This window comes from Cynocephalus volans, chromosome 7 (genome assembly GCF_027409185.1).
Source record: "Cynocephalus volans isolate mCynVol1 chromosome 7, mCynVol1.pri, whole genome shotgun sequence".
Classification (NCBI taxonomy): Eukaryota; Metazoa; Chordata; class Mammalia; order Dermoptera; family Cynocephalidae; genus Cynocephalus; species Cynocephalus volans.
The window spans coordinates 94,648,744-94,673,973 of NC_084466.1; the positions used below are offsets into that span (position 1 = coordinate 94,648,744).

Consider the following 25,230-nt stretch of genomic DNA (forward strand, 5'->3'; position numbering starts at 1 on the left):
AACTGAGCTCAGTCTAGCCTATATATTATCTTTTTCTCCCCTGATATTTAACTGGGATTGGCTCAAAGTACCTGTCATTAAACTATCACGGTTTGGCTAATACCTATCCCTGAACTATAATGTTCGGGCAGTTTGGAATATTACTCTCTGCGCAACAAGTGTTTGTTGAATGATTACTGGGTTCATGGATGACCAGCACATTCTCACAGGACTCTCCCATCCAGCCTTCTTCCCCTAGTGCCGAAGTTGGCCTCCTCCAAAAAATCCTTACTGAGTCTCCAGGCTCTTCTGGGCAGCACTTGCTCACTGAGCTGCCAGCGTGTGCTCAGAGGTTCGTTTCTCCACTGGACAGTGAGTTCACCCAAGGCAGGCCCTGACTTCCTGCCCCCTTGACCTGCTGCCTGCTTCTAGAACAGGGCATGGATGCAGAGTAGGGCCATACCTGTGAATGTCTGCTAAATCCACAGAGAGATTTCAGCCCCCAATGGTCTGTTAATTTAATCCTCTTTAGGGATTTCTCAATCTGCCCAGTGGGAGCTAAGACAGTTAACTGGAGTTGGGGGAGAGTGAGAAAAAGAACAGAGTATGAAGGACGGTATGTAGTGGTTGCTTATTGCAGGCCAGGAGCTTCACATGCATTATCTTATTTAATCCTCACAGTAGCCCTGTAGGAGGATTCTGTTATTATTCCGAGTACAGATGAGGAGACAGGCTCAGAGAAGTTAAGGGACTTGCACCACCAGCTCAGAGCCAAGTAGCAGAATCAGAATTTGAACCCAGTTCCTTATGTTTTGAGAGCATACCTCCTTCATTCCTCTGCTCTCCTGCCTCCCCATGCAAGCAACTGCCTTATCAAGGCTCATCAATGTCACTTTGATGCACTCACAGGCCATGAAGAGGAAACAGCCATCTATCTGTAAAAGAAACAAGTCCTGGCACGCAGACAGAGGTGCTAATAGATACATGATTGACCCATTTGTTGAGATCACTCACAGGCTTGAGCAGGGCTCAAAAGTCATTTGTCCTTCAGGAAAGGGGGCATTTTGGAGGAACCCTTACCCATATCCCATGCCTTGAGTCCTAGGGCTCCAGAGCCCCCCAGCAGAAGTCTGACAGCGGGCATTCCCACTATTCTGACAGCCAGCAAGATAAACAGAGGTATTGAATACAAGGAAGCATCCGCGGCCCGTAGGCCTTCTCTTCAAACACAATGTCCTCACATAGCTCAGCCATCAGAGTCAAGCGTGACAGCTCCACCACAGACATGGCCTGGCCAGCTTCCAGCAAACTCCCAAGCGAGCCACAGAAACCTCCAGAGGCACCCACACCATAGGCTTCAGGAACTGGGGCAACACAGGCTGGGAGGATGGGAGTCTTCTGATCACGCGTCCGCACGGTAGGAGGAAGATGGGTCAGGTCTAGGCAGGAGGACAAATGGAAGCCCCATTCCATATTCCTGCCACCACATTGACTTGTCCCATTCGCAGTGGTCTAGACCTGGGTTGCCCTGTATGGGGGCCACCAGCCCCATAGGGCTTTTGAGCACTTGCAGTGTGGCTGCTGTAAGTGTGAAATACTCATAGATTCCAAAAACTTAGTATGCAAAAAAGAATGATGTCCAGTTTCTCATTAATAATTTTTCATATTGATTACATGTTGAAATGACAATATTTGGGTTATGTTCAGTTAAAGAAAATATATCATTAAAATTATTTTTACCTGTTTCTTTTTATTCTTTTTAGTGAATCTCCTAAAAAATGTAATATGGCTTGCATTATGTTTCTGTTGGACGGTGCTGCTCCGAAGGATTGAAAATAAAGTGATTCATTGAATTCAAAGTGAAAAAAATGAATTTTTAAAATCAAAATATAAATAAATGAAAACAGTAAAAAGCTAAAACTATTTTCATCCTTTTTTTTGGCAGCTGGCTGGTACGGGGATGCGAACCCTCAACCTTGGTGTTACAACACTGTGTTCAGCTGAGCTAACTGGCCAGCCCCTTCCCTTTTATCTTTAATAGAAACTTTGAGTATTTTAGAAAAAAAAGAACACTTGAATTTTTACTTGAAAAGAACTCTTTTGAAAATATACATCGGCTAGCCAGTAGCTCGGTTGGTTAGAGCACAGTGTGAGTACCAAGGTCAAGGGTTCAGATCCCTGTACTGCCCAGATGCCAAAAAATGAATAAATAAAAATTAAAGTTAACACATAATAATGGAATATCAAACTTTTAAATAAAAATGATCTAACAGAACCTGAGAATCTTAATTCATTTTCTGGAAATTTTTGTTAAATCTTATAAAATATTGTTATAGAAATACAGCGATTTACAAGTCTAGTAGGCAATGTAAAGAATTGGCGTTACGTGTCACACTCATTACATCCAGACCTACATATGCACACTTTAAAGGATACTATTAATTGCTTAATATACCAAAATATTCCTTAGCTGTTGTGCAGCTGTTGGAATGCCAGGCTGATGCTAGAGCTCCCCAGAACCACGAAGGAGGACGCAGACACAGTGCACACTCAGCACTGCCGGGTTCTTCAGATGCCTTCAGTGCTTCCGCAGCTTAAATCCTCCCCATCCTCCAAAGCAGTGTCCACCTTCAAGATCAGTGGCCGTTGGCCCACCCACCTTCATGCAATTCGGACTCGGTCACCTTTTGTTTTGAGGACACAGAGCAAAAGAAGGGGAAAAGCATTCTCTGTGGCCTGGATGGTGTTAAGTCACAAAAGCAGACAGAGTTACAGGTCACACTTCGCCAGTGGTGAAAGCCAGATCCCAAGAGAAAGAGCACCTATGTCTCCTTATCTTTAAGTTGACATACAGCACCACTGCTCTTCTTAGTGGCCAGTTTTATTAACAAAAGCATGTAGTTGTGTAGTCACCACCCTGACCAAGAGACAGAATGGTTTTAGCATCTCCTGAAATTCTTACCAGCATTTGGTATTGTCAGTCTTTTGTTTGTTTTTAGCCATTCTAATAAGTGTGCAGCAATATCTCAATGTGTGCGTGTGTTTGTGACATGTGGATCCCTGTAAAACAAAACAAGCACAAGACAGGCATTCTCGTTTCCAGGGTCTACAGATGGTACTATTTAGGAAAGTCAAAAAATTCCCCTCTTGGACAGGTGACTTCTCTAGGGAAATGACTTGGTGTGTGTTTTTGATGAGAAAGGGGACCCCCAAGCTCAGCCTGCCTGGGAGGTTGAGACTCAGAGGGAGCTGACCTGCTCTACATCACAGTGAGGGCAGAGGAATCTGGAGCCTCTTGACACACAGCTCTAGAGAGGGCAGTGAGAGACCACAAATGGAGAAAAAGGCAGGCTGTGACAATCGTACTTACAGAGAGGAGCCTCACGAACACAGCAGGTACAGGGACAGAAGTCTCTGGAGGGAGAAATTCCTTGGGGATGGGGCCCAACCAGCAAATTTTGAAGAATAAGGAGGTTGGACACTAAATGTGGAGTTGTCTCCTGCTCTGTGCTGTGGTCTGCTCTGTCCCACACAATGGCCTCGGGCGAGTGGTGCTTTGGAAGAATAACAGCAGAGGACAGTGACAAGCTTGGAGTGAGATCACAGGAGCAAGAGGCCAGAGCGTGCCAGCGAGGCTGGAGGGGCACAAAAGCCACAGCAGAACTGCCTTGGGAGAAATGAGAGCCGTCCTACCCACACTTCTCCCAGGGGGAGAACAATCCTCCGAGATGTCGGAGAGGACTCTGGGCTTCCTGCACAACATGTGCCTCGGTTTCTTTTGCTTTGCTTTGTTTTTCAAATATGAAAGAAGAGAGAGACCTCTAGGAGAGCAGCAGACTTACAGCCACTGGCCTCTGGGCTCTGGGCTCTGTATGGGCAGGGAGGCCTGTCCCCTGTGCTCTAGGTGGTCTCAGCCTCTGCACAGATTCAGGTGCCCATAGGGCACTAAAAACCTCAGGATCTTGTGGACCCAGAAAAGTTTGGGTCCAGGTTGGCAAACTTCATGTATCAGTTCCCTATTGCTGTTATAACAAATTACCACAAACTCAGTGGCTTAAAACAACACAAATTTATTGTCTTACAGAAGTTCTGTAGATCAAAAGTCTGACGTGGGTCTGTCTGCGTGCTGTGGACTGAACTTTGTCTCCACACCCCACCCCACCCCAATGCAAATGTTGAAGCCTTAACCCCCAATGTGATGATATTTGGAGAAAGAGCTTTCAGGAGATAACTAAGGTTAAGTGAGGTTATAAGGGTGGGCCCCTAATCTGATAGGACTGGCGGCTTTACAAGAAGAGGAAGAGACACCAGAGTGCTGGGTTGCTCGCTCTCCTCGCCATGTGAGCACACAGCAAGAAGGTGGCAATCTGCAAGCCAGGAAAAGAACCAGAACTGAACCTGCTGGAATCTTGGTCTTAGACTTCTCAGCCTCCAGAACTATGAGAAATACATTTCTGATCTTTAAGCCACCCAGTCTATGGTATTTTGTTATGGCAGCCTGAGATTACTAATAACACAGTGGGCTAAAATCAAGGTTCAGCAAGGCTGCCTCCTGGAGGTTCTAGGGGACAATGTGTTTCCTTGTCTTTTCCAGCTTCTAGAAGCTGTTCTTTTGCTTGTGGCTCCTTCCTTTATCTTCAAAACCAGCAACAGAGAGTTGTGTCCTTCTCACATCACCTCTCTCCAACCCCCTCTTCTGCTTCCCTCTTCCACTTTTAACAGCCTTTGTGATTATATTGGATAATTGGGATAATCGCCGTGTTTCAAGGTCAGATGATTAGCAACCTTAATTCCATTTGCAACCTTAATTCCCCTTTTCCATGTAACATAATACTCATATATTCACAGGTCCCAGAGATTAGGATGTGGGCATCTTTGGAGGTGCCCACCCTTTGTCACTAGGCCTAAGTGCAATTCTGATCCAGAGAAGTTGGGATAAAGAACAGTGTCTACCTATCTCTGAAAATGGAGAAAACAGAAAGTGAAAAAGATACTCGGGAAAAGGAGTTTGCTAGTAAACATTGCAATGCACCAAGGTCAAGGGTTCAGATCTTTTTTTGGTTTGGTCAGCCACCAAAACCAAAAAAAGGAAAAAGATGATACCCGGATAAGGCAAGAGGTGGCAGTTCCTATGACAAACACTGCTGTGGGAAGTTCCTAAGAAGCAACGTGGAAGTAACCGTTGTCTCTGCAGGACCCCACTGTACCTGCACTGGTGCAGCCGGCTGTTGCTCAGAACCCTGGGGCAATCTCCTTGGAGTTGGCTGTGAGTCTGGACAGATCTCCGAGTCCAGCTGATGGTTACGTGGCTCTCTCCCACGCTGGTAGGATGGAGTGTTTGCTTCACCCCACGAGGCAGCTCTTGGGGTGTCTACCCATGACCCGAGTTCTGCCCTTAGAGTTGTGCAGAGAACACTGTTGCTTCCCACAGGCTACTAGAAGACAGAGCATGTGTCACCTGCCTCCACCGCCACTCCTCTCTGCTAAAAGCTTTCTGGGGCTTCCTTCAGTTCCTCATAATAAATGATGTGGTTTTCCACCCTTCTCCCTCCTTAATATGCTCTTTGGGGCATATTTTAATGTGTGAACAACTAGGGAAGGGGAGTCACCAGTCTTCCTGTCAACCATATTTAGGGTCTACTCTAATGGAAGTGATAATCCAGCAGCCCACCAAATTCTTCTTGTGGCTTTATTTATTTGACCATCTTCCTAGATGGTGTGAAATGTTATTTCTCTCTCTTATCTATGTAGATCTAATTATCTATCTATCATCATCTATCAATCATCATCTAGCTAGCTAGCTCAGATGTCTTTAGATATTTGATTTTTGCCCCCTTGCTGAACATCTTGCCTCCTCAGCCCCCGACTTGGGCTGGGGCTGAGCCGTCAGTTTCCCAGCCAGGAAGCAATCTTTCTCTAGTCTTTGTCAATTCCAATATCTCTGACTCCCTTAGCTCTTGGGAGTAATTGCAGAAGGGCTTTTGATCCTGCGGTTTTAACTCTAGCACTTGACAGTAGGGACATTTGCACACTGACATCTCATTGTATACTCAGATTCTACTTCTTTGCTTTGTGAATATTCGTTGCACCAGGAAATCAATAAAATGTAAGTCATTTAGCAGTTTCACAATGAATAGCACTGGTAGAAATAATCACTATAAATGAAACTGGCAGTAGCTAACCCTGAAAGTTGTGAGGAAGACCTGAGTTGTTGACTTAAGTTGCAGAGGACAATGTAATGACCCCAACACGAGAAAACCATGTGGTGCCCCCCCCACTCCCTGCAATCCCTCAATTCTTCATGCATTAAAGTATGCTCAAAAGGGGCTGACAAGCATAGATAAGAATAGAAAACCACGTCATTTGTTACAAGGAACTGTAGCAAGGCCTGTGAAGATTTTACTAGAAAATCGGTGTTGGATGGTTAGCTCAGTTGGTTAGGGTGCAACCATATAACACCAAATCATGGTTCGAATCCCCATACCATCCAGCTTCCAAAAAAACAAAAACAAAAGCAGAGAATTAGAGGAGACTGGGCAGGACTACTCCCCTCAGCATTAAGAAGGAGGGCTACATTGGTGAGCATGGTAGGGGGACACTGGAGCAAAGAAGCCCGGAGCCAACCAGGCGGGAAGTTGAGAGAAGGAAGAGCCAAGAAGACAGACCTGGGAACGACTGCTGAATTGGGATTCTATTTGGTATATTAATACCACGTAGCGTTTTTTACATGTTCACCATCTGCCAGACACTGTGCTGAGTATTTTCCATACTTTATCTCATTTAATCCTCAGGACAGCACAAAAGGATGGTGTTATGATCATTATCCTCACTAAAGCCCAGAAGCCTGGGTACTTGGTGGGGGTCTCAGGGGAAGTGACACAATGCAGACTACCCCCAAGCTTGGAGTCTGTCTCAGAGTTTCATTGACCATCCCACATGATGTGGCATCCATTCCATCCGTCCCCCACAGATGGCTCCACAAACTCTCAGAAAGGACTGGAATAGAGAGTTGTCCATGCTGGGCCCTCCCGGCCCTCCCACAGGCTCTGTGCCAGGAGTCAAACCTCCTCTGTTCCAGCTGTTCTGGGACAGAGCTCAGGGCAGGGCCCCACAGACACCTGCCCTCGTCCATCCCAGGGGAACAAAGCTGGGAAATTCCTTTGTCTGTCCCTGCCCTTGTAGCCACATGTCCTGCTTTTGCGCTGGGGACAAGCATGTGAGCTCCAGGTATAGGACTTCCTAAGTCAAGGGTTTCAGGTCACACTGGTGAATCATTTTGCAAGCAGATGCCGCGGGTCTCTTCTCGGACTGGACAGCATGCAAGGTCAGTGTCAGCAGATCTGGCCCTAAAAATAGGCTCTCCAATTCCACCACGGTGTCTGGGTGTGCAGCCACCACATGCCACGAACCAGCACCTACTGACCCGGCCAGGCTCCGGCGCACGCAGGTAAGGCCCTTCAGAGGGGAGGCTGGCCCTTCTTGGGTTTAGCCAAGCGTTCGTTGTGGGCCTCGTGCAGGGATTAGAAGCCCCTTTTCTACCCTATTCTGGAGCTGTGGAGAACAGCTGGCATCCTTTTAGCATGAAAGGCTTCTTGCTGTCCCATCTTTTTCTAGAGACTCCATGGAATTTTCTCCACTTCCCTTCCTCTAAGTCTAAGCTTCCAATTTGATGAGCATTTCTCAAGGCTAATCGGGTGGGTTAGAGCTCAGCGGGCCCTTACGAGGCATTGGATGTGTTGTATAATGTCCCATTCCAGCAAGGTTCCACCCTTGTGCATTTAGCCAGTACAGAGGGAAAAAATCTCCCAGGGGGAGGGGGTAGAGGGACTGGAGTGACTCAGATCACGTGTAGGGCGGCCCAAATTACAAATGAGGACTTGAATCTAGGGATGACAATTCTCCCTGTGTTCTGGGTATTGCTGAGCATCATTTGGACAGAGTGACTGTTTTTCAGGCTTTTCCCAGTCCTTGTGGGAGGATGGGGTTGGGGATGACACTGCCCTGGTAGAGATGGGGAGGCTGGGTCATGGAGGGACAGAGCCAATCCTCCAAGACAGCACCTCTCCCATGCGGGTAGGTGGGGAAGGCGCCCTGCGTGTCAGACCAGGGCTCTCACATTAGGCCTGGTGCCCTTGGTCCTTCCTGGGCCCAACTCAAGAGCTGTTGGGACTGGGGGGTTGACTGAAGGCTGAACACATTCCAAGGGAAAATTTCCTGAGTCAGAGGGGAGGAGGCACGGGGAGCATGTCTGGGAGCTGTGCTGCACTCAGGGCCAGCAGTCCCTGAGGGTCCCTGGTACTCAGTGCCTTTTCTGTGACCCCGGCCTTTTCCTTGTGGCCCCTCTTGTCTCTTCATAAGAAAATCGTATTGGTCTTACCTGCAAATCTGAAGACTGACAAGCAAGGCCTTTACCAGGGAGGAGCCTTGGGCATGGGGGCTGGGGCGTGGGATGTGGGAGAGGGTCTGAGGAGAGTTAGGGGGAGGCCATTCACCTGGAAGGCTCTTTAGGGACAAAAGCAGATTTGTGCTGAGGGGGAGAGGGGAGACAGTGGTCCTCCACCATTGGATAAGCTGGAGGCCCTCGCTGGGGACATTTCAGTCCTGGGGTGACAGACACCTGGGTTGGAGGGGAATCTGGATCCTGTCCGAGGGTGGAATCCCTGTGGCTGTGGTCAGTCCCACGGCAGGTGAGGAGGTGAAGGGAGGCACCAGGGCTGGAGGCTGAGCTGCTACCAGCTCGGGCAACCCCACCGAGCCCAGCTGAGTCCACTTGGGGAGGGGGCAGAGCTGGCCTTCCCGACACTGCCAACCCTTGTGGGCTGTAGTGCTGCTGCGCTGACTATGCGCCCGGCACTGTGCTGAGAGCTCTCCCTGTAAGTATTTGCTCACTTACTCCCCACAACTGCAAGGGCTCTGTGACAGAGGGACATCATCATCTCATTGTCAGATGAGGAAACTGAGACACAAAGAATTAAGTGTCCTGCGAAGGGTCACATAGCCTAGACAGTGGCAGCAGCCAGAACGCGGTGTGCCTCACCGTCTGATGGCGTAGCCACTGTGGCCTGGTGCCCTCAGTGGGGTGGGGGCAGGGTGCGTCTCCCTCTCCTGCTCCCCGCAGTGCCTGAACTCCAACCTGGGCTCCTCCCCGGGGGCCTGGGCCTGGGAACAGCAGCTCCAGGTCCTGGGGCCAGGGGTCATGGCTGCGTTTGCCCTCTTCAGCCTGCCTCCAGAGCAGATGGTGTTTGATTTTCTGCTTTCGGGGACCCTTGATGGCTCTGGGCCCCCCACTTCCACAGTGAGCAGGGAGGCAAGCCTCCTAGCAGCCTGGCACAGCCACCAGATATTACCGGCTGGAGAGAGTCCTTTCTCCTTCTCCCTAAAGCCTTCCTTGCACTTCACGCAGGAGCAAATGAGCCCCATCACCCAAAGAAGGATGTTCAGACTTGTTTATGTATGTCTCCTCTGCCACAACTACCCTACGGAGACCCTCTCCCAGCCACGCTGCTTCCCTCATTCTTGCCTATTCCTGGCTCAGAACAGAGCTCCCAACACAGTCAGGAACTCCCCCACCCCTGCTGCCTCCTCGTCACCGCTGCCTCTATGTCCCTGCTCCATGAAACACTCTTTGACCCCGTGCAGATGTGCCAAGGGCACAGGTTATGTCATTTAATCCAACAACCGGTGAGGTGGATATTATCCGCCTTCCACCGATGAGGAAGCTTAAGCGCGGGCCCAGGCCTGCCCTCAGGAGCTTACACCTTGTGGTCAAGATTACAGCAAAGTATCTATTGATGGGATGTTAGGCTGCTGGGCTGAGTCCCAGATTCACCACGTACTAGCCCAGTGTCACGTTCTTAACCGCTCTGACCCTCATTTTTCCATCTGTAAAGTGGGGACAGTCATTCCCTATCTAGGTTTTGAGAGCAGATAATCACTGGGCACACGCAAAAGTAACCAACTGTATGATCCCTTCCCTGGGTCCTTCCAGGGCCTTGGTTTCTTGGTGAGCTTCTGTGTGTCCCCTGTGCAGCCCCCGGGAGACAGGCCTGGACGGGGAAGTGGAGGGGTGATGGGCCTGTGGCGAGGGCCGCACCCCGCACAGCCTGCCACCCCCTGTGCCCTTCCCCAAACAAGAAAGCCTTGTTCTGAGGTGACATGTGGTGGGAAACAGTTCTCGAAAGAATCCCTGTGCTGTGGAACTGCCTGCAGGGTTCCACACATCTTCAGAGGAGGCAAAGGCCCAGCCGCGTAGCCGTCGGGAACCACACGGGGCTGGTCAGACGTCACAGCCCCTGTCTCCCACGCCAGACCTGCCCCTCTGCAGCCAGCAAAGGCCATCCCAGCCGGCCCCTGTCTGAGGAGGCAGCCACTGCGGGCCTGCGGCCTCGGCAGTTTCCGGGAGGCCCGCCTCTGCCAAACCCAGGCCGGGCGAGCAGTTAGGACTTCATAAATTACCGCCCCGCAGCGCTTTGAAACCGTTCGAGGAGTTAATCAAACAAGTTCATGACATCAACACCATCGTGGAAGGAATATTAAATTACCTCCTAAATGAAGCCTTTTCTGCTTTTTTAATAAAAGCATTTTATATTAATTCCCATAATTGCCTCCTGTTAACAGACTTGCCAGAATCCAAAAGGAAAAAAATATCTGTTAAACTTGGATTATGTCTGATACATTAGGAATTAAATTATAAGCAACAAAAAATTCCTGGGTTTTTCACGTCCAGGTTTTAATTTTGAAAAAACCCACAACTTTTATTTCCTAAGTTGGGATCCTTTTTGGAGATTTAAAATGCATAAAGACAGGCACTGATTAGTAGCAAATTTAAAACATGTATGTATTTACAGACAGGCTGCCAAATTCCTCCCCGCTGCCCACACCCCGGCGGTCGGTACTACTCTCCTGATAGAGTAATGTCCGCAGCACAGCAGGATGTTCACTCTCCCTCTTCTTTCAAAGCATCCCAGGCGGCCTGGGTGGTGTCATGGAGGAAACGTGGTGGCGCGCATTGAAACACAGACTGGCTTTCCCCCAGATCCCGGCGCCTCAGGAGCACGAGCCCGCGCTGCGTGTGCACCCGGGCACAGACACAGGACACCTCGAAAGGGAGAAAAGGATTTTTTTAAAGACTAGATTGTAAACTGTTCTACTAGGACCAAAAGCTGCCTGGCCCAGCCCCACCTTGTGCTTAACTCGGGGACACAGGAGGAAGCTGAGGGGCAGGGCCAGGCCTAACTCCTGGGGTGAGGTCGAGGAGAAACTAGTCACTTCCCATCCCCACTCGGGACCCCCCAGGCGCCCCCGATGTCGCTGACTTAGACTAAGCTGAGACAGGCTGAGCGAAGCCAAGGACGCTGGCTCTGTCCCCGTGGGGTGGACGGGGTAGGGACGGGGTGGGGTTGCCGCCCTCTTCTTCCCTCAGACGGGGACTCACCCGCAGCTTCTGAGCCCTGCACCAGCCCAGGCCTCTTCCCAGGCCCTGTACCTGTTTGGTTTTCTTTCTCTTAAAGAAATCGTATAAGGTTCAGGGCCCACAAAAGTCTGGGTTCCCTGCTGGTTTCCCAGGAAGCACGGGGACTAGAATGACCTTCTGATACAGCCTAGGCCTGGCCGCTGCCACTGGAGGCCTCCAGGGGGGCACCGACCTGCCTTCAGAGGGGCCCCCACTTAACAGGAGGGCACTCGGTGCCACGCGAGATGTGGGGACACCAGTCAGGCCTTGTCCTGAGGGCCGCCTTCCTGCGTCGCAGCCCACAGGTGTAGGGCAGCAGCTACCACGTACAGAGCGATTCCAAATAGAACTTTCAAAGGGTTTTGTTTTGTTCCCTCCATATACTCAATACACATTCACCATAGAAAATTTAGGAAAAGGCGGTCACTTTAAAAAGAAGAAAACAGAAATCACATATGATTTCGTCACGCTAAAATGAGCAGGTAGCCAGTGTTCATATTTTCGAGAATTGTGTTTTGTGTAAGAACTGGATCATGCTGTACTCGTTTTGCTACTTCATAAACTTCTGTTCTTCTCTCCACCGATGCAAGCTCCTTTTCCTTTGGTTTCCTGAAAGCACCACGAACATGGCTGTTGTGTGTGGCAGTTTCGCCGAAGGGTTAAGGTGACAAGGAGAGGCCTGACATAGCTGTGGGGCACCGCCAACTATACATTGGCAGTCCCTGTTCTCAGTATTCCCGTGGCTGTCACTCCCGTGGGACGCTCCTCACCTGGCAGTCTCTGACCCCAAGACCTCCCCTCCTCCTCCCCATCACAGAGCCCTCCCCCCACCCCTTCTAGAATGTTCTAGGAAACTCAAAACTCTCTTGCTTTATTGTACGGAACGATTTGGTTCTCTTTGTTTTACCCCACCACTTTCTGGGCCACGCTGCAGAACTTACCTTTTTCAAAGATATCTTTTTTTGTCAAAAGGACCTTCAAATGGTGTATACTGTTAAGCATGTTAAATAAAAATGATAGGAGGCCACCGTTTTGGACTAAGCTTCTGCACTAGGGCTCCAACAGACCAGACTAAAAAAATCAACATGAAGTCACTCCTGCTAAAGTTCCGTAACACCAAACCCAAACCACGTTGTTGTCTGATCTTTGGAGAAATCAAGAGAGAGAGATAAGAGCCAGTTTCTCACACAGACCAATTTAAATCTTAATAGCCATAATAATGAAGTTCTCGCTGTTTAATCCTTATGCTAAAGAAGTAACTTGGAGTTGCCTGATGTTAAATAATCAGCAATTTTTCTATTGCTGTCTCCTCGTCCCCACCTTACAAGGATAGTAACTTTGAAATGACCAATCTGCTTTTTGTTCTGTTTCTGCTTTTTTAGTCCTTTTTCTATCTATAAAGTCAACCTCATAACACCAAGGTCCACGGTTCAATCCCTGTACTGGCCAACCACCAAAAATAAAAAATAAATTTTAAAAAAAACTCAACCTCAGCTCATTGGAACACTTATTCTATTTTATGGAATGAAGTGTTGCCCGTTTCTAGAATTGCAATAAAGCCAATTAAGATCTTTAAATGTGCTGTAATTTTGTCCTTTGACAAGCGAGAGGCCAGTAGTGAGTCTTATCATTCATAGGCCTTGCTCTCTGGCTGATCTCTGCAGGCTCAAGGGTGTCACTTAGAGATTTAATTTTCCCACTGAAATGAATTATGCATCTCTCCACCCTGCCTATCCCATGCACCACCTTAGAGAGCAAAAGAGTTCAGGTTGGGTATGTTTGTTTGTTTTAAAAGTCATCTTTACTCCTCTAGTTACAGCTCCATTTTATCAAAGAAGAAACCGAGGCTCGAGGTGGACGAGTCACGTTGTTCTGAGAGTCCTCAGTGATTGTTGGGGCCGTGAGGGCAGCCAAGGGCCAGTGGCGGTGTCAGGTCCCAGGAGCAAGTTAGATAGACTGGAAATAGCAAATCAGAAGTCACAGTTTCTGCCCAGATTGTTCTGTTTGGCCAGCACAGTTAAAAAATATAGACATGGTTATTACAACATATGATTATTTATTTAAAAAATCCCAGAATAGAAAACAAAAAAAATTTCCTGAGTCCTGCTACATGTCCACAGTATTGACATTTTGGTACATTTTTTTTTTCTAGTTTAAAAAAAACAAAATAACTATACAAAGTTTTTTGTTTGGTTTGTGTTTTTCTTGGTTTTGTGCTTTTTTTTTTTTTTTTTTTTTGCATAAAAGTAAATAATGGTATCAAAATTACAGTTTTAAATTCAGATCAAGGGGACCAGCCAGTTAGCTCCTTGGTTAGAGCGTGGTGCTGATTACACCAAGGTCCAGGGTTTGATCCCAAACCGGCCAGTCGCCAAAAAATAAAAATAAATTTTTTTCCTTGTGGCTGGCCAGTTATCAGCACCACACTCTAACCAAGTTAACCAGCCAGCACACACCCCCGCTCAAAAAAAATTCTGAAATAGAGTCAGAAGTGACGAGGGGCCGTGTTGATAGCTCTCCAAAAGCAGGCCACTGTTTCCTGGAAATGGCACTTCATGCCTTCGTGGTCACGTTCTGCTTGGCTTCCTGCATTCTGTTTACATGGTATCTCTGCTTTTTCTTTTTTTATTTAAATTTTTATTTTTATTTGACAAATAGTAATTGTATATATTTATGGAGTACAACGTGATGTATTGACATATATGTACCACGTTATCTTTAAATGTTTTAAAATTAGCTGTATCCTAGGGCCGGCCTGTGGCTCACTTGGGAGAGTGCGGTGCTGATAACACCAAGGCCAGGGTTCGGGTCCCATCTAGGGATGGCCTGTTGGCTCACTGGGTGAACATGGTCCTGTCAACACCAAGTCAAGGGTTAAGATCCCCTTACCGGTCATCTTTTAAAAATATATATATAAATAAATAAATAAAATTAGCTGTATCTTAGTTTAGCTTCCTTCAGGGATTTGGGGCCGAGGTGTCCATGTGCGAGGTGCTCCAGGAAGTGCAATGTGAGCACGGTGCTGGGACAGAGGGGAGCCAGAAGGACGTGCGAGACAGCGAGCTGCGACCCTGGGCAACTGGGGAACTCCAGCATCTCCGGGACTTCCAGGACATTGTGCAGGACATAGTTCACAACTGCCCTGCTCCGGGTTGAGGAAGCTTGGGTGTTTATCCAGAGCTCCTGCCCCTCACTGGTGATAACTTCTGGGGCTAACTCCCTGTGCTTCCAGCCTGACCAGCACAAAGACCAGAAAACACCTTGAAGCAGGGAAACACAGGCGCTTGAGGTAGGAAGCCTTTTGCACATGAGGGAACTGTCCCCTTATGCTGCAGTGACTTGAGCTGAGGAATGAGACAGGGCAAGGACAGCATCTACTACACCAGCCTACATTTAAAAATCAGTAGTTTTCTCACAAAAATATCAGAAAATCTGTGCTTTCATTCCCACCTGGAATGGCAAGCTGCTGCCCCCTTTGGGGTGGTGGTGGGGGGCATTTGCTCCTTAGTGTGCCACAGTCCCCACCACTCCCTGATGTCTCTTGCCTAAGGCCAATAACCAGGTTTTTGTTTGTTTCTTTTATTGTTTAACACCCAACCCACTTCCTTCCTCTCTGTTATCTGCTTGGTCCTTCCATGAAGGAGTCTGAGTTTGCTACCCTTTGAGGAGGAGACAGGCCAACGCTGCACGTGGACCAAGTAGTCTTCAGAGTTTGATTTCCTGGGACCAAATCTTTAAATATAAAGCAGCAACAGGAACCTGGAGGCCTCTCTTGACAGCCTGCCCAGCTCTCATTATGACATTTAGCCTGTGATTGATATTCTGTGTGTCATTGAGACCTTGGCAGTTAATCTCCGGGTTGAATCTATGGAAACCAAACAGAACAGATTTGTCTTCCCCTTCCATTTTGGCTGTGATCTGGGAAACAGACGCTCCTGGCCTTTCTGAGAATTAGAGATTTGGGAGCCATGCAGAGAAGGATGCACACAAGCCGCCTCCAGGGTTTGGAAAGATTACAGGTCTGTGGTTTCTGGACGGCTCCACGCTTTGTTCTCTTTCCCCATCAAATCTGCACGCTGGAGGATAATAGATCCCAGAGCTCCCTCTGCGTGCCAAGCTGTTCTGGGGAGACCGCACCACTTCCTCTTCTGTCTGGAAATCCAGCCGAGGCTTTCAGCACAGAGATGGGGGTGGGGGTGGTTCCCTCCACCGCACAGTGAACGAGGACCAGCCTCACCAACGGTGAGGTCAGCTTCAGTGATCAAAGGAGGCAGATGCAGGTTTCAGAATGGAATTTACCCCCTAAAATCACCTCTTCCGAAACCTCTTTTAGTGGCAGCCAGGGTTCAGATGGCCTAAACCACCACATTTAGGTATATGGTGCTCAGCTTCCACTCACTTTGAAACAAGAAGAGTGCATGCCATGGACAGGCTAAGCTTTGGACCTCTCAAAATTAAGGCCCCTGAGGGCCTAAAGCAAGGAGAGCTGTAACTACGCTCTTAGGAGACTGAGGGATCTGTGCTGGTTCCTGAAAGAGAGGTTTCTGGCTACTCCTTGAAATGATTGCTCCCTTCCTGACTGGAAACACCAGCAGGCAGCCCCAGAGTTGAGTGTGGGCCTGACCAGCCACCTGCTACAGGAGGTACGGTCCATCCCGTGTTCTGCCACCCCACCCCACCCCCCAGCCAGCCCAGGGGCTCAGTCCTGCCTCAGCAGCTCTTGCTGGGTCCCCAGCACAGGCCTCATTGTCCTCCGTGATTCATTCACCCCTCAGTCATTCATTCACTCATTCATTCTCTAAGCTACTCCCTCATTCAACCAGTATTTCCTGAGCACCTCCCACGTGCCAGACACTGAGGCTATGGAGACGATCAACACTAAGGAGTCTGGGGCAGGGCTGTCTCTCCTCCCAGGCCCCTGTGTTCTCACTGAGGTGGGAGGCACTTTAATTGAGCACCCTTATTACCCTTTCTTGACTCAACAGCTCCTTGACTCTTCAGCCACATCTCAGCTCACATCAGACTCACTTGGGAGCTTGTTTAAATACAGGCTCCTAGGCCCGCACCCCCAGTCCAGTGTGTAGCCTAGGAATCTGTATTTTTTAGCTGGTGCCAGGTGACCGATGGAGGTGGTCTTTATTTAAAAAATCTTTTTGGTGGCTGGCCAGTATGAGAATCCAAATCCTTGACCTTGGTGTTATAATACCACGCTCTAACCAGCTGAGCTAACTGACCAGCCTGATGGAGGTGGTCCTTAGACCACACTTTGAGAGACTTCAAAGAAGGGTCCCCTCTGCTGCCCGTTGCCCCCACCGCCCACCCGAGGAAGCGGGGTGTTGTAGGAGGAGGTCACCATCCCCCAGACACACCCTGTTAGCTAGTGACCCTTTAGTTCATCTACTATGGATTTAGGAGAATCAAATTCTCCAAAGCAGTGGTTTCAGACCTTTCTTTTTCTTTTTAAATTTTTATTATGGAGAATTCCAAACACACTCAAAGAGAAGCCGTAACTGCCCTGTAACCACTGTCAGACCCCTCCACCAGGCACGGCCAATCCTGCCCCAGTCACACCTCCATCAACACCCTGCCCCGCAACACTCAATGTTATGTTTCTAAATCCCTGACATTATACCATTTCATCCGTGAATATTTCAGTAAGTATTTCTAAAAGATAAGGCCCCGTAGTATAATTTAATTGTCCTCTGAATCTCCTGCAAATTGGCTGGTGGATCTAGACTCAGGACTCTGATAAGATTCAGGTTTTTTGTCTTTGGTGCTGGCTGGTGCGGGGATGGGACCCTGGACCTTGGTGTTGTCAGCTCCGTGCTCTAACCAACTGAGCTGACCGGCCAGCGCCACAATTCAGGTTTTTCTGTGGTGAGACGACTTCACCATGGTGGTATGTTCTTCTATCTGACTGTCTACTTTTTAAATTTTTTTATTTTTTTTTTATTTTGCAAAGAGCTTGGAGGTCATGACCATCTCTTCCTCTTATGTTATCAGTCAGTGGTCAGTGCCTGGAGGTACCTGCTCATCAGGTGTTATAAAATGGTGCTTCTTCCCTTCTTTATTTATGATGGGGAATACATAACATCTACCCGGTAGTAGTTTGTATCGAAAGGAACAGGAAATGCTAGATTCCTTCCTTTTATTTATTGATCTTCAAAATAAGGAGCTGATTCACTAGCGTCTTCCAACAGTGAATAATTAAGTTTCACTGTGATCTAAGTGTTTGACGTGTTTCATCCACTTGAGTCATTTATAATATTCATGTGCAAATAAACGGTCCCATTTTTGGTAAGTGGGAGTCTCTTCGAGCTGTCTTCTGAGTACTTGGACGTGATCCCATGACCTTCGAAGCTACCGACCCTCGTTCGCGTGCTTGGCATCCCAGTCCGCCTTCCTCACACCGCACCCCCACCAGCCTCGCTCTCTGGAGGCGAAGGTCATGTGCTACAAACATCCTCACTTTATAATTTTCCTCATCTGTGAAATGGGGATAATAATAGTGCCTGCCTCTTAGGGTTGTTAAGAAGATTAAATGAGTTTGTAACGGTAAAGCACTTGGAACGGTGCGGACACAAAGGAAGCGCTATGCAAGCATTTGTCAAATGAGTGAACAGCATTCGGTCCCCGTCACTCACCTCCAAGTTTCTCAGTCACCCCACCCTTTCTCCTTCCCTGCAGTCTCAGAGCACCAGGACAACTCCCCTCCCAGGCTGTGAGAATGTAGATCTATCATTTACTCAGGGAACCAACGCGCCCCATTCCACAGTGAATTCATTTTCTTGGGGACCATGGAAACTTTTCTCCTGCATTCCACTTACAGAGCCTGACAAGCTCTCCAAATACACGTTTCCATCTGCAGGCCCAGCTTTCTAGCTCGGAACGTCTCCCCCTGACCCCCTGGTAAGTTAACGCAGCAACTGCCAGCCTCCAGGTGCGAGACCCATGAACATGGCTTCAACTGGCCTCACAAGTTGACTAACCCTCCTGCAGCCAAGTTTCCTTCCACCACAAGCTTCTCAAGCTCTACTTATGTGCATGGCTGCCCAGACCCAGGTCCCGGCAGGCTCTGGACTCAGCAACGTGCCCCTGCTGCTGGCCCACTGCTCCCTGCAGATGCTGACAGTGCCAAAGGCTTCGAATGTCAGGGACCTTCTGGGTCTTCCTATTTGGGTTCAAAATGGCCCAAACTAGCAGGTTCCAGTCAGATAAAGGAAAAAGTAGGCACCAAAGAAGGAGTAAAGTCTAAAAGAAAGGTGGGAAGAGACTGGCTGCCTGCAAGGATTTTTTAGGCCCAAAGCCCACCTTGGGTCTGCTGTAACCCACGTCGGTCTGCATGAGAGGCCCCCAGCACTCTTGCTCTGGAAAGACTGGAATGTTGTTTAACTGCCATCACGGCCTTCCTTGTTTACCTGTGTGGCCTGGGAAGAGGAAGTGGGAGCAGGGAAAACACCTGCCAGATTTTAGGATCAACTCATTCCCATCCCTACCTTGGGGCCCCGGCTAACCCCCATTCTGACCCTCTCTCATGACCAGCTGCAGAATGGAAAGACAATCCCTTGGTGCCAAAATGACATCTGGAGAACCGAAGACAAGCCTCAAGAACACCTACCTGGCTGCCAAGAGGCTGTCACCGAAGGCGGAGGACAGGGAAGAGGAGGACTACTGTACCCCTGGAGCCTTCGAGCTGGAGCGGCTCTTCTGGAAGGGCAGTCCCCAGTACACCCACGTCAACGAGGTCTGGCCCAAGCTCTACATCGGCGATGAGTAAGTGCCAGGCCCAGGACAAGGAGCAGTCCCTCCCCAGGTCACAGCCCGCACCACCTCCTATCCAGGAGTTTTGGCTTTTTAGGTTTAGTTGTTCCGTGAGAACTCTATTAGACCTGGGTTTATCTTCATATTACAGAAAACCCAGAAAAGGGCTTAAATAAGATAGAGGTTTGTTTCTCTCTTGCATATAAGTCCAGAGGAAGGCAAGCTGGATCTGGCATGGCAGCTGTGGGGACATCAAGGACTCAGGCTCCTGGGTTTCTGCTCCACCATCCTGAGGGCATGGCTTCCTTCCTCAAGGTTGCTGCAGGATCCCAGGTTGCTGACAGGGCTCCAACATCAACTATAGGATCCAGACAGCAGGAAGGTGGAGGGAAAGGAAGAACAAAAGGGCATCTTTCCAAAGGGAAGTCTCGCCCAAGACTTCCCTTGCCCCTAGCTGCAAGGGAGGCTGGGGAATGTAGTCTTTTATTTTAGCTCAGTATAACACCTGTAAGAATAAAACCAATTCTCAGGTCGATGGAGCAGTACATCGACTTATGTGTCCAGAAGGATGGTAGGCCTAAGTCAAGCTTGCTGTCCCTGCCTGTAGATTTTTATAGCCACCATTTCCCACTCGAACAATTGAGATGTGCCTACTGTTAAATGCTATTAATAATAATGATGGCTATCGTTTATTGAACACTATATGCCAGGCATTGTGCTAAGCATCTTGCATGCATGATCTCATTTTATTCTTGCAGTAACCCAATAAAATAAGTTATCTAATTACTCTCATTTTAAAAATAAGGAAACCAAGTCATAGAGCAGTTAAGTAACTGGCTCTAGGTCCCACAGTGCAGCAGGGGCAGAGAGCTGGGATTCAAATGCCGCACTGGCCACCTGGAGGCCTGGTTCTTAACCACCACTCCTACTCTCCCTCCGTCCTCAGGCTCCAGCTCGTGTCCCACCTCCCCAAGGAGCAGATGGTGCAGGACCCCCGCAGGTGTGATCTTAATACACATCTTGCTGCTTAAAACTTAGAGATAATCATCTAGCCATGGGAAGGTCTAGGGGCAGCACCCCTTGTGTCTTTTTCTTTCTTAATTTTTTTCAAATTAAAAAGTTACAAAAATTACACACCTTTTTATACCAGATTAAACTAAATAGAGGGCTATGATAACAAACTACATAATCTCCTTTGTCTCTTTTAATTCTGCCCCTGACTAACCAGAATTAAGTTTACTTGTACACTTCTATGAGGCTACTGCCAATGTAAGGAAACAAATACACAAATGAAAAGGGTTTACATTTCTTTTAAGTAATTTTTAGGAAAGAAAGGAATTATACTATATATACCATTGTGCACTTTTAATGTTTCATTGGATATTGTGTCTGTGCCACAGTTTGTCCAATAATTTCCCAGTTGTGAACATCAGGAGAACCTAGGAGAGGGGTATACAGGAACTCTGCACTGTTATCTCTCTTTCTCTCTCTCTCTCTCTCTCTCTCTCTCTCTCTTTCTTTCTTTCTTGGCAGCCGGCCAGTGCAGGGATGGAACCCGGGACCTTGGTGTTATCAGCACCACGCTCTAACCAGCTGAGCGAACCTGCCTGTTTTCTTTTTTGAATTCAGCTTTATTGAGATATAATGCACATACCACCCTTTTAAAGTATACAATTTAGTGGTTTTATTATATTCACAGAGTTGTGCAAACATCACCACTATCTAATTTCAGAACATTTTTATCACCCCAAAAGGAAACCCTGAACCCACTAAGCCGTCACGCCCCATTCCCCACCTTCCCCCCAGGCCCTAGCAACCACCAATCTACTTTCTGTTTTTGTAGATTTATCTATTCCAGACGTTTTTCATAAATAGGATCATATGATATGTGGCTTTTGGTGACTGGCTTTTTTTTTTTTTTTTACTTCACATAATGTTTTCAAGGTTCATCCAAGTTGTAGCATAGATCAGTATTTTATTTCTTTTTATTGCCAAACAATCTCTGCACTATTTTTGGAACTTTTCTGTAATTCTAAAATTAGTTCACAATGAAAAAGGTACACATACACTTTGACCCAAAACATCTCCTTTAGAAATGCAATTCACAGAAATAAGAGCATCAGTACATAAAAAAACGTGTACAACAATCTTTGTTATGAGACAGGTAGAAGGAACAAAAAAAGGGGGGGAGTGCACCTCTCATCTTTTAATAACAAAATACTAAATAAATGTAGTAAATATGTTTTCCTGTTATAAAACTAATATATATGCATTGTATAAATACGGAAGTCTTTATCCCTCATAGGGTTGTGTGGATTATGTGGGATAATGCATGTAAAATAATGCAGTGGCCAGTACATTGTAAGCACTCAGTAAAGGTTACCTATGGGGCCGGCCCGCGGCTCACTTGGGAGAGCATGGAGCTGACAACACCAAGTCAAGGCTTAAGATCTCCTTACTGGTCATCTTTATAAAAGTAAATAAATAAATAAATAAATAAAGGTTACGTATGATAATAAATGATGATAATGTAAGGAAGAAAACTTTTTCTTTTTTTTTTTTTAAAGATGACCAGTAAGGGGATCTTAACCCTTGACTTGGTGTTGTCAGCACCACGCTCTCCCAAGTGAGCTAACCAGCCATCCCTATATAGGGACCCGAACCCGTGGCCTTGGTGTTACCAGCACCACACTCTCCTGAGTGAGACACGGGCCGGCCCTGGGAAGAAAACTTTTCAGTCTCCCAAAGCTCATTACTCCAAAGAAACTCCTATTAATATTTTAATACGTATTCTTCTGTACTTTCTGTGTATTATTTCTGGTTTTAAAATCTATTCTTATATAGCTGTAACTTATCGATTATTCACTTGATCTTATTTTTTCACATGGCATCATTCATAAACATTTCTCCTTATTACAAGCTTTTTTTTTTTTTTTTTTTTTTGGCACCTGGCCAGTATGGGGATCCAAACCCTTAACCTTGATGTTATAACACCACGCTCTAACCAACCACATACTTCTAGTACCTTTAATTATAATAGATATATAATAATGTATGGGTAGAAGATGATTTATTTAGCCACTTTTCCTATTGTTGGACATATCGGTTATTTCTATGTTCTCATTTTTATAAACAATGCTGAAGTGGACATCTTTATGTGCAAAATTTTGTATTTATTATTTTTATTATTTCCTTAGATCTGACCCTAGATTGGGGGAAGAGAGATCAAGGTTTTTAGACATACACTGGGGCTGGTTGGTTTGCTCAGTTTGTTAGAGTGCAGTGTTATAACACCCAGGTCAAGGGTTTGGATTCCCTTACCGGCCAGCTGCCAAAAAAAAAATTGTAATAGACATATAATAATGTATGAATAGAAGATCATTATATTATTATGATCTTCATTATTATAACTAACACTGTCTCTGAGTCTTTATCCATGCTGTTCCCTTTGCCTAAAATGTCTTTCCCTTCCCATCATCTCTGTGTCCAGATCCTATGCATTCTTCAAAGTCTACTCAAGTCACTTCTGCCATGAAGCTAGCTTTCCCCACCCCCCACGGTGAGAAGTAAATTTTTTCTCTATATATATTATATACTATATTTACCTTTCCTATGGCTTGTAATAATAACACTAAGTGGTATTGAATTCTTACCATGTGTTGTGCCCTGTGCTAGGCATCATTTCAACTCCACAACAACCCTATGCAGGAATTACCAATATTACTCCCATTTTACAAATGGGCAAACCAAGGCTCAGAGAGTTCATTCACTTAGTCAGATGGTCAGGAAGCACTTATTGGGTACCTTGCTAAGAGCTGTGGGAATACAAAGAGGAAACTGAGGCTCAGAGAAATTAAGTGAACGGTCCAAGGTCACACCACCAGTAAGAGGTAGAACCCAGATTTTAAAAATGTGGTCAGTCAGATAAGGAAGCTGTTTTACAACTGAGGAGAGGGGAAGGGATGTATAGAAGGTAACGTAACAAAGGAGAAGCAGTGGAGTGGGCGCGCGGGGCTTGAAGCTCAACTACCAGTCGCGTGACCTGGGACATGTTACGTTACTGCTCTTCACCTTATTGAATAAGACTTATAGGGTGAAGATTAAACGAAATAAAACAAATGCTGGAGTAGCATCTGGCACAGATACGTAGTAAATGATCAGTAAGTGCCTGGTATTACTAAGGATCTGAGAAAGATCACAGAAGAGGTGGATTCCAAGCTTGACTTTGAAAGATGGGTAGGATTTCAAGAAAATTCCAGGCAGAGAGAGCAGTTGAGAAAGCCATGGAGGTGACAGCAAACAGGGTGATTTATTTGGAATATAGGTGATGAATGTGATAGAAAGTATACTTTCAGAAGGTCTGGGATTAAGCCAAATTCTACACTGTGTGGCCAGTTTAGAGCAGCTGAGCTAATCTACCAGACTCGCTGATATCTCTGTGGCCCATCGCAATGATGGTTAATCTTTCTCACTCCCATTAGAACCCATGGTGGGCCGGCTCTGGCTGTGCTCCGTGGCCACTTTACTCCAGGACCCAGGCTGATGGGGCAGTCCCATCTGGGATTCTGGTCTTGCAGCAAAGAGAAGAGAGACACAGCAAACCATAAGCTGATTTAGAAGTGACACATGCCACCTTTGCTCACATTTCATTAGCCAAAGAAGTTCATCTCAAAGCCTCACATCAGTGGGGCAGGGAAGTAGAACCTACTCGTAAGGAGAGGCAGCAAATATTCTAAATGATCACACCACCTACCAGAGCAACCTGGTCAGGTGTAGTGGTCTTGGGCAGGTTCTTTAGCCTTTCAGAGCTCATGTCCTCATCTCTAAAAATAGTTACTGAGAAGCTTCAAAGAAATAAAGAATGTGAAAGTGGCATTTTGTAAATTATAAAGTAATAGACAATTGCAAACGTTATTGTTATTATTGTTACTAGAAATTTGGAAAGGTAGGTGAGGGCTGGCCTGTGGAAGACGGAATGCCAGCCAAGGACTTCACTCAGGAAGCCAGTGAGTGTCTGAGCAGAACCAACATGTTCTAGGTAACGGAGTGCCGGACAATCAGGGCTGACGTGACACGATATGCTTGCTCCTTGACATCTGACCATAACCTTCTCTCAACCAAGAAAATGTAACTGCCCTTTCAATTCAATCTACCTCTGCCTAGTTGAGCCCCAAAACAAGCACCCACGTGCAGAGTCCAGGCAGGTCCCCAGTCAGGGGGTGTGACCTGCACGCCCAGCTGGAGCAGGAGCCTGAAGTCAGCACGGCATGGTGCTTGTCCCTGATCTCAGCCCTCCACCCACTTAATGAGATGCTTATTGAAAAAGCAATGAATTCCACTGCCAATGCAGCCCACAGGGTTATGACCTGGGCAAGACTGCCTGTGTTTCTTGGTCTCTTTGTAGGTGTTGCCCACGGCAGCAAAAAGCTCAGCACTGGCTGCTTACACACAAAGCCTTGGTTTTAATTTGATATTTGCATTTAGGTTGAGTTTTTCCTTTTCCTAAAAGCACTTAAGTTTTTTGAAAGCCGAATACCAAGGCTCTGGGAGTGAAAGTGGTCAGGAACAGGAGTGAAGATGGATGTCCTGATGCAGCCAGAGCCAACCTCTATTGCTGGAGCCTAGACCAGTGACCCCTGGGACTTGCTGGGGACCAGACTTACCCCAAGGATGAATCTCATTCTTCCTCCTCTCTCCTAAGGCCCTCTTTATGGAAAGGCATCTGCTCTGGAGCCACAGTGTCTGGGTCAAATACTGGTTTCTGCGTGGCCTTGGGCAAGTCACTCAATCTTTCTGAGCTTCAATTTCTTCCCCTATGAAATGTGGATTTAAAGAGTTCGCACACATAAGACACTTAGCACAGTGCCTGGCACGCTCATTGAGTGTGAGCTATTATAGGTCAGGCAGGTTCTGGAAATTCCACTTACAGTGTGCGAGGAAAGTAAAGGACAGACACTAGGCTTTGCCACTAAAGGTCCCTCTGTGCTAAGGGCAGCCTTGCGACAGAACACATCCCTGGGTCAGGTTTCTCCCATGAG

General features: G+C 47.2%; 1 protein-coding gene across 7 annotated transcripts in view; it reads left to right on the forward strand.

The window, feature by feature from the left end:
- The first annotated feature begins 7,109 nt into the window (after positions 1–7,109).
- Positions 7,110–25,230, forward strand: part of DUSP29 (dual specificity phosphatase 29) — a 49,160-nt gene continuing 31,039 nt past the window's right edge. For 2 of the 7 annotated variants that reach the window (XM_063102122.1, XM_063102117.1), the window contains exons 1-2: positions 7,159–7,426; positions 18,974–19,204. In XM_063102122.1, the coding sequence (XP_062958192.1) occupies positions 7,266–7,426; positions 18,974–19,204 (392 nt within the window). In that variant the 5' untranslated portion in view covers positions 7,159–7,265. Of the gene's footprint in view, positions 7,427–18,299; positions 18,341–18,973; positions 19,205–22,682; positions 22,752–25,230 lie in introns of all 7 variants that reach the window. The other 5 variants (XM_063102118.1, XM_063102123.1, XM_063102120.1 and 2 more) reach the window with 5 other exon arrangements.